Source organism: Phytophthora infestans, genomic scaffold (genome assembly GCF_000142945.1).
Source record: "Phytophthora infestans T30-4 supercont1.6 genomic scaffold, whole genome shotgun sequence".
Classification (NCBI taxonomy): Eukaryota; Oomycota; class Peronosporomycetes; order Peronosporales; family Peronosporaceae; genus Phytophthora; species Phytophthora infestans.
In genome coordinates, this window is record NW_003303753.1 from 1300287 (window position 1) to 1314095 (window position 13809).

Below are 13809 nucleotides of genomic sequence, written 5' to 3' on the forward strand. Positions count from 1 at the left end.
GCTTAAGGGCCTTTTCGCTATTGGCACAAGCATGTTATGCATTCATCGATGATGTATTTAGATTGTAACGCATACTCTTACAATTACGTAAGCTGAATAGATAAACAGAATCCTTCCACGTGCTTATCTCAGCAAATATTGAATATTCATCGCTGAAGAGGCTAGTGGTGGCCGTCCCCGCTGACTCCTAATAGGAACCTGCAGAAGAGGCTGTGGCGCATTTTCTAAATGACGCTGAATTGGTTGAGGGCAAGGCTGGAATGCCATCACTGACGACCACGGAAGCTGTATAACTGGCCCGGGCCAGGTGTTAAATGTGACGGTATCCCAACGTTGCTGATATGGCTGTTGCGGTTGTCCTAATGTGTTGACTTTGCAGAATTGGCGGGTAGTTCAGTGCGTTCGGGATCTGATTCCACATATCGCTGCTTTGTTCTTGGTGACCTTATTGTAATGCATCGAGGTATTGATCGGACATCCAATTATTTTTGGTTTCCAGAGTCCAATCCTGCGTCAGTGTCAAATGTAATTGCGCCCCAAGCAAGATTGTGCTCTTCCGACACTCTATATCCCAATCAACTGACCACTTGCAGTTGTTTGAGGGCCTCTTGCCTGTCGAATCCGAGGTCACTAAAGTTTAAGTGGTAGCCGTTTACACCGGGCATACTGAGGCCGTATGCTGCTCGTCCGCAGATGGTATGTGCGCAGAATAAAACCTTATTGTAGTAAGAGCAGTCACACTCAAAGGTGTTGACACAAACAACCCACCTGTTTGGCGGCATTCCAATGTGATGAGCTCTACGAACACTCCATTGCACCGCTGACCGATAAACGTTTGCTGCTGCGGATTTCTCTTCGTCTGACAAGCACTCCAGAGAGATGGGAACGATTATATTGTCGGTACTCACCGCTCCGCTCTCGGACGAGATTGCCGCGCTTTGCTCTTTTTTTACGCCACGGGTGTTATTTCCCAAGTACAGAGTTCTCACTACCGAGCGTTCCGCTGTCGCAAACACAGTAATCCGATTTGCTGGTATTAGCACTCTAGCGAGTCATTTTGTCTCTTTTGGCGGTGATACCCGAGATGTGAGAGCAGGAGATGGCGCACATATCGAGTAGTCTTCAGCGATAGTAAGAAGGTTCAGAATTAATCGTCGAGTATCAACCACGTTTCGCAGTTAGCGATTTTCAAGTTAATCCATATTAAACGTGGAGGAACTGCATTTTCGTCCATGCGCTGTATGTATGCCCGCATCTCCGGTGTGACCTTGGGTCGGGGGAAACAGCGTATGCCATTTCACCACGTGAATGGAATTGGTTTATATGCTGAATTACCGAACACAAGTTGATCTTACGGGAATGCACCTTCCAGTGAACAGAACACTTTCGCGGAAAGACAGCTTCTTGGCATGTAGGACGTTTGCACTGGAGACGGCGCTCCACCATGTCATGGCAGCCTGAGCAAATAGTGCACGTACTTGTCCTCACCGAGGTAACTTTAAAGCAGCAAAAATGCTCCCATCGGTACTTGATATAGTCAGCTTCTGCTCAAAGCTCGGTCTGCTTCGTTCAGTCTTGCTTGAGTGGTATCGTGCAGGGAGTGCAATGACAGTGTACAACACAGTCTTGAGAATGCACGTCCAATATGACTGGACACGATCATTTTGAAGTGGATAACATAACAGCTCAGCATTGACAGTTTGTACGTCTGTATAATATGAACAACTGCCAGGTATGCCTTTCCTTTCTCGAATTTACGCCTGTTTTTATGCGCCAACAATGCTTGATCTAGGCCATAAAACCGAGCGACATTTCATCTGCAAAGCACAATACATGTTGTTGGCCGACGGCAAACACTTTTACGACAACGGCAAACACAAATTGACACGAGCAAGCACACAGGCTGGGTTTGACCACTAGCAAGCACTTTTACGGTTGCATGTACTAGCAAACAAACATAAAAGCTCCGCTACAATCCTGTACTATCAGCAGTACTGTCGCTATTCTGACTGCAGACCTATAGCTGTTTACATTAACTGACAGTTACTCTTATTAATATGACAGTTTTTCTCTTTAACCTGAGAGTTACAGGTATTCAATTTACCTGACATTTGCTCACATTAACCTGACAGCGTTCACTTTAACCTGACAGTTACTCATATTAATCTTACAGTTGTTCACATTAATCCGACAGCGCTCACTTTAACAAGCGCACGTGGTCGATTTACGACAAATCGACATCGATATTTTTTAAAACGACCCTTTTTGCGTTTTTGAAACGCAAATCGAGTTCTCTGGATATTCATATCCAGAGTTTTAGGGGCGATCGAAAACCGTCGACGATCCTCTATAAAATATTATGGTACCACATTTGTAATTATTAAAAGTATAGTGGCTTGCAAGTGATAGGCTAAAAGGACGGAATACCTAATAAACTACGGTAAAGCATAAAAAAGCACTGGTGAATGTCGTTCCAAGCCGCCTGGGTCAACATTCACGCTATCTGGTTTTAGGTGGATGTTGCTCCAATATACGATACCACCGATGGTGGGTGGTACCGTACATGAAGGCTTCAAAATTAAAAGAAGGGATTAGATGAATACTAATAGGATTCCTATCGAGGCCGTCTCGCGTCAAGACGGCAAGGTCGGACGACAACGCACGTTCGACCGCGGCTTCTTTATTTTGGCTAAACTGTATCCTCATACACATCAACCTTACGACGTAACGCGTAAGTCAGCCCCCTCCCTCTCACACACACACTCACACACACGCACGCACACACACACACACACATCACACACATCAGAGGAAGAAAACGAATAACCACGTCGGGTATTTCAAAGGGAGGACTGACAGTAGAGAAAATGATTCTTGCTCCGCTCCGTCATCCGACTCGTAGGATTCCTCAGCGTTCATATTTCTATGTCGCCGTCACTCGAGTGAAGACGTTATCGCAGTTGTATCTCATGGCCCCCCTTACGAAAGAATTTTTGGAGTATTTTACTCCAAGTCGTGATGCGCTGGCAGAAACCCAAAGACTTCATGCAATTGAGGATCGAACAGATTAAGAAACCATAATGCTGTGGAAAAATTGTTACAGGTCTTCTTTAAAATACAGTACTTTCTCAAGTTAGGGTACCAACTTGTTTTCAAATTTTCGAAGCTCGGGGATAGCCACTCAAATGAATGACATTCATTCTCGCTCGGTTTGTTGATGTCTTCTTCTAGACTGGAAGTCTTAGTTTAATCGCAATTCTTCTCCTTTTTTTCTTTAAAAAGTCCTTCATTCCGCACTAGTTATTACTTGTTGAAAATACCGTAATATCCAGAGCTTCACCGGGCTTAGCACGGCATTAGTATGTGCAGATATAATAATTCCAGGCGTCGTAGCTCGATTTATTAGCCACTCTAACTCGATCGATTTATCACCTCGATGTATAAAATGACCTCGATTTACTATAAATCGAGCACCCACCCTAGTGATAAACGACAAAAGCTTTGCAAAGCACAATATGCTAGTGGACCAGACTCCACAGAAAGTGGATGCGAGCCCATAATTGCAAAAAAGGGCTCAGCCTAAACTTGTATTACATTAATGGGAAAAATTCCTACAGATGAAGCTGTCAAATCTACACCAACCTACAAACAATATACGCTCACAGAAAAGTAATCAATTGTAGATTTTCTTCTAGGAAGGGGGAGGATAATCTGAGAAAGCGACGATCGCACGGTGCAGCTCCTGTTCGCCTCCTCCCTGTCCATCAGCACTGTCAGGGAGAGTAGCTTTTTGCCCGTCGAGCCATGAGCGAGTCTGCCAGGAAGAAGAAGAACTCCAAAGACGTCAGGGACGAGGACGTCAAGTCGCGTAGCAGCTTCAGCGATAGCCTCTCGGACGAATCGAGTGTGCTCTCTTCACCTTCGCAGCGCAACCATCAGCGCCCCAGATTCGACTCAAAGGCCTCATGGGCGGATTCTACGCGCTTCGACATGGGACGCGCTGACTCTCGCGCCTCCGACGTGTCGGCCAGGGACTTGAGGCTAACGGGGCTCGGAGGGCGGGTGTCTTCTAGCCACAGCCGCCAGCGCTCAGACTCGAGAGCCTCGAGGTTGTCGCGCTCAAGTAGTCGCTCCAGCATGAGCGGCACCCGGTCCAGACAGTCCTCCTTCGTTTCCAACTTTGGCGTGACCAAAGGCAAGAAACGCAAAGACAGCAACGCGCTGTCGACCATCACGGAGAACTGGAACCTGGCAGACGAGCAATTCGGTAGTCCCTTCTCGGAGTTCGACGCGCAGGAGCAACCGATTCGAGAGGAGCTGCAGAGAGGCTTGGCTATCATCAACGACCACACGGTGAGTGGGGGGGGGGGGCAGGAAAATTGGGGAGGGGCTATTATGACTAATTGTGTGTGTTAATTGGTGTGCGTTAGACTAAGTTGAAGGAGATTGAGGACGCCATTACGGCTGCAATGTCGGAAGTTTGGGGATATTGGGTACGAGTTGATGGCTGTCGCTCTCAGCGAGCAAGACTGATGAATTGTCTGAAAGTGTAGGCGGACCCAATCCAGCTGTATCTCCACCCAGCAGAACGTGTGGATGTCCAGGATCTTATCAAGACGGACAATGAGCTGTTCAATAAGGTTCTTACGGTGTTTTCCGTATTGTGTGACGAAATCTCGGAGCTCAAAGTGACGGTGGAGGACAATTTCTACCCGGCGCTGATCATGTTTGGCCAGGCGCGTCATGGAGAGGAAGGCGAAGTAAAAGGAGGAGAAGATGAAGTTCACATCGGACGCATGTTGGCGTTTTTCCAGGATATTTCCAACTTTGTGGACCGGTGCAACGCTATCACCATCAACATGATCCACCAGCTTGCCAGTTTGTACCAGAGCTTCCAGAAACTGTGGAAATCGACGTTCAAGCTCGTGCATCTTCACCCCGTGTTCGACGCATTAGCGAGTCTGCTTGAGGTTATAATCACGATCGATGCCATCGTCATCGACAACCCGAACATCATCACGTCCTGGGACAAATACAAGCGTATGATGCAGTATGTGCGCTCGGACCCGCCCCGTTACAACGTCACAGTGGAAAAGGTGAAGCAGTTCGAACGTCTTCTGGTCAGCCTCGACCAGACGATCATGAGTGCTCAAGTGTTCCAGAGTTGCATTGAGCAGGACTTTGAGGTCTTTTCGGGCGGTGACGTCGCCGATGACGACGAGGATCCCGACGGAAGCGACAGTGAACAAGGTGGACGACGTGCGAGCAGCAGTGGGGGAGAGTCACGGATTGATATCCGCACGAATCGAGTGTTTCTGGAAGAATTCGTGCACTGTATCAGCGCTCGCTTGGGCATTGCTGAGGGTGCGATTGCTTCAGCTACAGAGACTTTCGAACGAAACGACCTGGTCGGAACAGCGGGACTGTACGTGCTTCTCCGACGACTTCAGCCGTCTAATGTGCCTGCCGATCCGGTGCTGTACAAACGACTGTGGGAGACGCAGACAAAGGCTCCGTGTGTGACCATTTGTGGCAAGATCATGTGGTACATGCCAGATTTCCTCCTGAAATACTCGCCGATGACGTCGAAGAAGCTGCAGCCCACGGATATCGTGCAGTTCCGTCGTGAATATCTGCACTCGCTGGATGAAGCCTTCCCAGCCGATGTAACTACGGCCAAGTTGGAGTTGAGTGCATGGCTTGTGCGCATGGAGTCATTTTTCCAGCCGACTACGCGTGGGACGGGCGATACCTCTCGGACGTTGAGTGTTCGTGGCAATTTGATCCTCAAGGGCTTGATTCTGGCGAAACGAGTGCAAACGATGATGCACACTCTGGTGAACTTGCATCTCTCGCTTCAGATTCCGATGCCCAAGCGAGTTGTGAGGCCCCTCTACACGTGCATTGAGATCCTCAAGGCTGTCGAGTTCATGTTTGCTCGGAAGAACCCCATCCTGGCTGAATCCTCCTCGCACTTGCTGCGTCAAGTCGCTCACTCGTTGTTCTCATTCTTCCGTCCTCTGAAGGCCCATCTAGAAGCCAGCAAGAAGTTCGATGATACCAAACTCGATGTCTTAGCTGCTGTGACCGTGCTGGAAGACATCCTCAACTCGGGTGAATCATTCTCGTACACGCGTATCACAGTTCTTGATCTCGCAGCTCAGATCGCAATGATATCTCCTGACAATGGCAGTGCTGCTAGCGAGAAGGGCAGCGACATGGACACTACGGTTCCAGTGGGGCTTAAGGACGCTGGCGAGCCTGTGAAGCTCATTTGGAAGCTACGCCTTCTTAGTGATTTCCAGCGCAAGATTCGAGGCGCGTGTGATTGCTCGTTCTTCTATTGGAGTCGCGAGCTGCTGCATCCTTTCCTGTCGGATCTTTACAACCAACCGGAACAAGCGAATCGCATCCAATACGTCGTCGGTGGCTTCTTGGACGCAATCAAGTTGCTCCGTGGAGCGCAGCACGAGACTGACAACGAGCTGTACGTGAACGCATATGCAGAATTTATCGAGTCTGTCTTAGAAGAGGAGATCGTGGAGAATCTGTGCAAGGATGTAGAGAATGATCTTCGCCTGCACGTCCACTCTGTGCACCTGGACCACCTGGATGCGCCCAACCCGAAGAGCGCTGACTTTAAAGTGCTCCACTATTACTTGGATCTTCGTCCGATTCGTCTGCATGGAAAGGCGCTTGATCTTCGCCAACACGTCACTCATTATTTGGAGAGCACGTTCTACAATTTGACTACAGTGGCGCTCCACGACTGGAAAACTTACGGTGAGATGCGCAACTTGGCGAACGACAAGTATGGCTTGAGTCTTGCGGATAATCATCTCCCCATGGGATCGCTGGATCAGGGTCTGGATATCCTACAGATCATGCGTAACATTCAGATCTTTGTTGCTCGGTACAACTACAATCTGAACCAGCAGTTCTTCCTGGAACGACGCAGCGACAAGGGATCGAGGCACCTGAACTCCATCAACATCCACTCCATCGCTAGCTCCATCCGCACGCACGGCATGGGAATCATGAACACGACTGTGAACTTTACGTACCAGTTCTTGACCAAGAAGTTCGACATCTTTTCGCAGTTCCTGTTTGACGAGTATATCAAGAGTTATCTGCAGCGTGAGAAGCGCTGGTACAAGAAACATCGCGACGACAAGGAAGTGGACAACAAATACCCGTTCGATCGAGCGTTCCAGTTCAACAAGGACATCCGTAAATTGGGCGTGTCAGACTCGGGTAAGACCTTCTTGGACCAGTTTCGTATGCTGATCACTGAGATCGGCAATGCTCTGGGCTATGTGCGAATGGTGCGCTCTGCCGGTATGAATTACTGCAGCAACGCCATCAAATTCGTGCCGGATCTGAATCACACGCACTTTAAGTTTGAAGCGTTTGCTGGAGTCGGTGTCGCCGAGGAGAAGAACGAGGAGACAGGAGAAGTGGTCCAAGACGAGATTGTTGGCGCCAAGTTGTCTCGCGAGACTGTTGTGGCTGCACGCAATCTGGACTCTGTCATCTCGACGCTGGCCAAGAACTTCTCGGAGAACAACGACTACTTTAAGGTGCTGGTGAAGGTTTTCCAGGACGTCACCGCCAGCGACGAGCAGAAGCATTTGGTCAACTTTTACACAATTATTCCGGCACTTACTATCAACTACGTTGAGACAACGGTGCAAGCCAAGGATCTCATGTATAAGAACACCCGTCGCCGCGAATCGTACTTCTCGGACGATGGCTTCGCGATCGGCGTAGCCTATATCCTCGCTATTCTCGACCAGGGAGAGGTGGGCTTCTGTGTGCGATTCTACATGTAGTGTTTTATTCGTTGCACTGACAAATCGCTGTGTGAATTTGTGAATTCGGCTGTAGCAATTTGATGCTCTGCACTGGTTCGAAGAGGTGGTGCGAAAGTACAAGGTGGAGGAGGAGGCTTACAACGAGAAACAAGCCGAACGTGAAGCGCGCAAACGCGAGCAGGCGGCCAAGAAGCAGAAAGAGACGACTGCTGAGCTCATTGATGACGAGGAAGAGGTGCATACACTGCAACTCACTGCCAAGCGCATCGAACTGAACCGCCGCGAGTTTGACCTGCTGGACTGGTCTCTTAATGGTGCGCGCATTTTTTTCAAGGACTAGGTGGGCACATCCAGTAAATGTATCGATGCTTTTGAGCTCTGTCGGCTGAAGACAGCAGGTACTTGCAATGTTATGTCATCTAACACCACGAGTTCTGTCAGTATCCGATCATTTTTGCATCTACCTGAGCTGACAGGTATCGTGGCATGGGGGCGACGTAAATATGTCGAGATCCGCTTTCAAGCTCGTGAAGTACGCGGCGGGGAATTCCATCGAGTTTAGTAATGTCCATTGCAGCGACCTGAAGGTGCAGCTACATCGTTTCCGTCTGGATCTCATTTCCATGACAACAGCTAAGCTTCTTGAGGGTACTCCTGTTTACCATATCAGTAAATGGTATGTGGAAATGGAGCAACGTGACTGTTCAGGAGCAAACTCGAGAGCCACATCCGGCCCGGAAGTTCCGGGCTGAAAGTAATGATGTGAGATAGAAAACAAGAGTGAAAAAAAATGGTGATGGGGAGTCAAGTTTTGGACATGTTCATCGTCAGATGAGTGAGAGGCCCTACGTCCTCGGTGATTATTGTTGCTCTCGGACGTAGGGTCTGATATCGTCGTGGCAGATCGTAGTAAGAACTGAGTGGAGATTATCCATGACGTCCAAATAGCTACACGCCGCTCTTAACAAGAAAAACGAAATACATGCACTTGATTTCGGAAGTCAACGCAAGAGTACATGCACACGCCACCGGCGGTCTAGAGACCGTTGTCAAACTACTAGAAGGGTTCAACAAGTCCATGATCTTGCTGCACAAACCTAAAATTGCGGCAACATTGGCAGTGAGCGAAAAGCTTGGTTCAGAGAAAATACAAACCAAACGTACCGCCAAAGCAACTCGAGTTGCTCGTCCGTCACCACATCCCGGACGAGGAGCTTCAAGTCGCCCAAGCTATTGAGAAGTTAGTTCGGCTTTCAAATGCTTCTCATCCACTGCGCATCGGAAGCTCGTACCTCTTGGAGAATAGATCATCCATACAGATCTTATGCAACAGTGACTGTGCTGCGTAGTGGTTAACGATCTTCGTGGACACGAGAAAACGTTCGAATTGCGACTCTTCTTCCAGTAGGAATGGACGCTCGAACCACAAGCGGGGCAGGATACGGTGATCATTCAGTGCGACGTCAGCGCATTGATCCACTACGGCACGCACAAGACGGCCGGTTTCTTCGCACGAAAAACTTTCATTATATTGTCAAAGGGGACGGAGAGAAATACTACCATTTCACCATTTGATAAAAATTGTACCTGGTGAGAACTTGAATTTCAATTCGAAATTGCACCAGAGCAGCAAGAAACGCATTCATCAAGTCTTCTATTTCGGCTGAAGGAGGTGTGCTTAGAGCTGGTTTGAATGGGTTAGTGGGTTAGTACGCGAGAGCAGCGAGCAGTAGAGTCGTACGTCTTACCGATGACAAGCCAGCATTTTGTCAGCTGAACTTGTAGGCGAGCTAAACTGAAGATGAAATCGCGCGTATTGGTTTCGGCTGGTTACACAAGAAATGCTTTCAGGATGCGTTACCGGATTCTCATAATCATGAAAAAAATCTGACCTTGGAACGTAACTTCGGTCACCACACAAATGCAGTTCCACTCGTCCACCAGAATATCAATCGGTGGTGGCAGATCCCGCTCAATGAAAAATATTTGGTGCTCCGTGCACAATTCATCGAGAAGCTCGTCCTGGATACAGACAGCTGTTAGGGAGCACATTGTGATAAGCAGCACATGATACATGCCCCTACCTGCTCCAGAAACTTATCCGAACACAGCACACGAACGGATACGCTCTCTCTGTGTGTCGGAAGAACTCTTTGTTTTTTCAAGACGGGCATAAATGTCGAGGTTTCCTCATAGGCAGTTGCATCATCTTCAAGCTCACTTGTTGGCTCCAATGACACAGCTTTTCCGCTGATCATTTCCAAGTATGTGTGCAGCTCTTTCCAGTAGGTAGAGCCCAGTACGTGTTTGAATTTGGCACTGGAGAGAATTGTGGCTGCAACTGTCGACAGCATATCTCCATTGCGAGATCGACTGATCGACACCATACTGTCAGTAAACGCCAACATATTAGTCCTTTAGTAGCATCAACGCTATAGAAACCAATGTACCGCAACGTATGTAACCAAGCAGCTTGGCGAAGACTGGAGCACGCTTCGACTATCTCGACACTGGAAAATGCCGAAGGATTCAGGGACATTGTGTTCACCTTTTGGAATTGCTGGGAGATTGTCGCTTCTAGAGTCTCCAAACTGACGCAGTCCAGGTCATGCCGAATAGAAGCTTTATCCACCTGAAGCAATTTCTTCCGCATTAAACCCCACAGCGCTGGTCGAGTAATCTGCTGGAGATATTGGTCGTGTTTCTGCGGGCCATTGGAACCCTTCGCGTTCTCTGTTGGAGCAACGCCGCATGGATGGGTTTCTTCCAATGGCTCCTTCCAATTGCAATGAAGAAATCCGTTGCTCAAGATGTAGTCCGTGCTTAAAACACTGTCCTCAGCTACGACTTTTAGTTTTGAAGCAACCCCAGATGGCTGGGCGGTTGGAGTTGCAATGCTTTGGTCATCATCAAGAACCTGCGGACTAAGTGAATCCGACTGCGATTCTGATACTGCTGGAGACTTCAAACGTGCAGCTGATATGGCTGAGCTTTTGTTGTGCTTCAAACTTTGGAGCGCTGACTGCAAGCTGCAAGTCGCAGTCTCTGCTGGCTGTGACTCCGATGTTGTGCGTTCCTCTACAAGTAATTCTGCGAGTCTATCCGCTGCGACTGCGGTATTCCACACGCTTGGGATATGCATTGCTGCTCGAGTCAGCGAGATACCTGGCCGTTGAAGACTACGCAAATAACCGTCCGCAAGGGATACAATCTTGGACGGAGCACCGATAATTCTTGCATCATCGCGTCTTACCACTTCTAAAGGGAGCAATAATTGCTGCACTTCCCCGTCGCGTTCCGCTGAAGACTGAGGAAGACGCATGTCGGACAGGAATCTCCCCCAATCGGCCTCAAATACATTCGGCACGACGATTCTCCTTTTGAGCAGCAGCATCGGAGCATTGGCTCTAGTCATCTTCTTAAGAAACATACTCGACTCGTCGTAAAGAAAACTTTCACTCGATTTGAGCGCCTCACACCAATCACAATGCAATCGCCGCGGTCCAGACGATAGACGTCGTAATTCCTGTGTCTCCTCCACCTCCTGATCAGACTCGCTAGGAGACTTTTCCTTGCAAATATTCCTGCCCGCTTCCCAACAAGACCAAAGACTCGGCAGGGACGCGTTCCAGCGGGGTGTATCGTCTTCTTGTTCCTCAAGTTGCTCGACGAGTTTTCGGAGATGTTCGCCACCACGTTGCTTGACACCAACAAACCCGACTGTAGAAACGGCAAGCGGAATCTCATGGAGATCCAGCGTAGTCAAATGGCATTCGCGCTCTCTTGCGTGATCGGCATTCTCATTGTTCTCGCCCCCAACGTCGCCATCGCTAGCTGGACTACCAGCTTTCATTTCTTTCGTGGTAGAACCCGTGGGCTCCAGCAAGTTGGTAGCGCCAGGCGCATCCATGCGATTATTGCAACCTCCCACAGCAGACTTGTTAGTCTTCTGAGCACTTGGCTGGACTAGTTCCCGTTGATTTTTTATCTCTTCACCCCCCGGAGAATCGTCGGCGCCACCTCTGGCTTCAGTGCCAACTGCTGCACATGTTGACTCTGCCTCGGCTGTACCTCGAGCGTTTCGTTTTGCTCGTTTAATTCTGCGTCGGGTCATAGTGGAGCCCGCGCCTCCAGTTCTTTGACGTTTGCCACTACGCTGCCGACGATCTTGCTCGTTCCAGAGCGAAGCTTGGTGCTGATCACGACAGCGGAGGCTCACGTTGAAGTGGGAATTTTTCCTTTTGGGTGCACTATTTGTTGCATACAATTTTTTTAGTCTGACTAAATCGAATCTCAATTTCGAGATCAATAATGGCGGTGACTGATGGTATCATGTTGCTCGGGTCTGAGCTGGGCTTCGGCGTGAACGCGTTCGTGGGCGGCCTTGTGGGAATCCACCTGCTGGCGCTAGTGTGTAGCTTTATTACTCTGCCCCAATCTTAATTTACGTTGCTAACTGATGTCATCTCTGGGCAGTGCTACTGGTTGGTCAAGTTTTTGCAAGAAAGCTCCAAGACTGCGAAGTATGCTTCAGTCAAGAAGCGCCAGTGAGCACAACAGCGACGATTCCACTGGTGATAGGTGCAGCAATTGGAGCCTTTATATCAGTTCAAACTTTCAGCCTTCAGCAACGATTTCAACTTGCCGGGGTTTGTTCCTTTACTGCTCCAATAATCGTCTAACAAGAACATCTTCTCTATTGGCGGCCACGCATCTTCATCTCTTGCATGGCCTGGAAGCGGCCAGTGTAATATCCTGACTGATACCAGGCCATGAGAACGTTCGCCAAGCCATTGTCTGACCCTACTGCGCCGGGTGATGTTCCTGGGAATGGGACTGAAGCACCAGGCATACCAGGGAATGGCGTCGGCACGGCGGGAATGGGTGGAGGCGGTGGATAGTACGATGACTGCGCTGCAAATGTAGGCATCTGACCGCCTTGTCCAAACGGCTGAGGAGGTGCGGCAGCAGGATACGCAGCTTGGAACTGAGCTTGAAGCTGAGCGTACGCAGCCTGGTACACATCGCTCGATGTCTGCTGTTGTGGTGATGGCTGTTGCTGTTGATAGGCGAGCGGACTGAATCCTGGTGCATATCCTGGGGAAGCTGCAGCGTTCGGCTGTCCATACATTCCCACGTTTGCTGCTGCAGATGTCCCTGGGTGCCCATATTCGTTCTGCTCATCACCGTCCTCCGATAAGCTTCGTGCAGCCTTCTTGCCGTTCGACCGCGTCGCCGTTTTGTGCTTCCTATCAGCAGACAGAGAACATCGTGGGATCTAAAATCATATCAAGGCCCCTTCACCTACGAACACGACCCTACCTGCCACTTGACTTGGCGGATGTAGTGTTCCGAGCACGCTGGTCAGTCAGAGCCTCCTCAAACGCCTGCGTCCAACGAGTATCAACACAGGTGCATGCGACGTCACGCGTTTGCTTCGACTAAAAATGTAGAGCGTACCCGCACGATGGCCATGTCGTCCCATTGCTCCTCGGAATCCTGCTCACTGCCGCTCTACAGCATCATCCACAATAGCAAACAGGTCTTAAGTGCCACGGCCAGAGTCGCAGGTAAGCAACCACTCCGTTTACTATGGACGCCATTTGCCGCACTTGATAGATTAAAGTGATATCGGTTTGGCGAGTAAACGGCTTACAGTACTGTACATGTTATTCATGAGCACCACAACTATCATTATTTTTTAAAATTCTTAAAATAATGGAGAAGCACCACTAAATTAGTACAGGAGTGGTTGGCAGGGTTGGGTAATAATAGCTGAAGCTATTGTGCCAATATTAGCCATCGCAGTGGGGTAGTGTAGGGAGTCCCTAGTAAATCCGTTTCAAATGCGTCGTGTGCATCTACTCATTCGAAGTAGGCTGTGCAGCGAGCGAAGATGGCCGTATGTGTCAAGTCAGTACGTGTTCACAACGTAAAATTGGTTTCACTTGGAGCGATTAAAATTGTAGAGCAAAGCGTTCATGATTTTTTAAAC

The 13809-nt window shown here is 49.1% G+C and overlaps 4 protein-coding genes across 4 annotated transcripts; 2 read left to right on the forward strand and 2 right to left on the reverse strand.

The window, feature by feature from the left end:
* Nucleotides 1–3804: 3804 nt before the first annotated feature.
* On the forward strand, nucleotides 3805–8154 carry PITG_04564 (uncharacterized protein; the record flags this gene model as incomplete). Its single annotated transcript, XM_002905278.1, has 4 exons — nucleotides 3805–4353; nucleotides 4431–4493; nucleotides 4554–7802; nucleotides 7888–8154. 4 exons carry the CDS (start codon nucleotides 3805–3807, stop codon nucleotides 8152–8154), a joined length of 4128 nt encoding a protein of 1375 aa, XP_002905324.1.
* Nucleotides 8155–9078: 924 nt separating this feature from the next.
* PITG_04565 (uncharacterized protein) lies at nucleotides 9079–9460 on the reverse strand (the record flags this gene model as incomplete). The annotated part of the gene is made up of 2 exons (XM_002905279.1): nucleotides 9079–9334; nucleotides 9402–9460. The coding sequence occupies 2 exons, from the start codon at nucleotides 9458–9460 to the stop codon at nucleotides 9079–9081; spliced, it is 315 nt and encodes a 104-aa protein (XP_002905325.1).
* Nucleotides 9461–12125: 2665 nt separating this feature from the next.
* PITG_04566 (uncharacterized protein) lies at nucleotides 12126–12257 on the forward strand (the record flags this gene model as incomplete). The annotated part of the gene is made up of 1 exon (XM_002905280.1): nucleotides 12126–12257. The coding sequence occupies one exon, from the start codon at nucleotides 12126–12128 to the stop codon at nucleotides 12255–12257; it is 132 nt and encodes a 43-aa protein (XP_002905326.1).
* Nucleotides 12258–12510: 253 nt separating this feature from the next.
* On the reverse strand, nucleotides 12511–13395 carry PITG_04567 (uncharacterized protein; the record flags this gene model as incomplete). Its single annotated transcript, XM_002905281.1, has 3 exons — nucleotides 12511–13063; nucleotides 13137–13201; nucleotides 13275–13395. One exon carries the CDS (start codon nucleotides 12943–12945, stop codon nucleotides 12511–12513), a length of 435 nt encoding a protein of 144 aa, XP_002905327.1.
* Nucleotides 13396–13809: the final 414 nt, after the last annotated feature.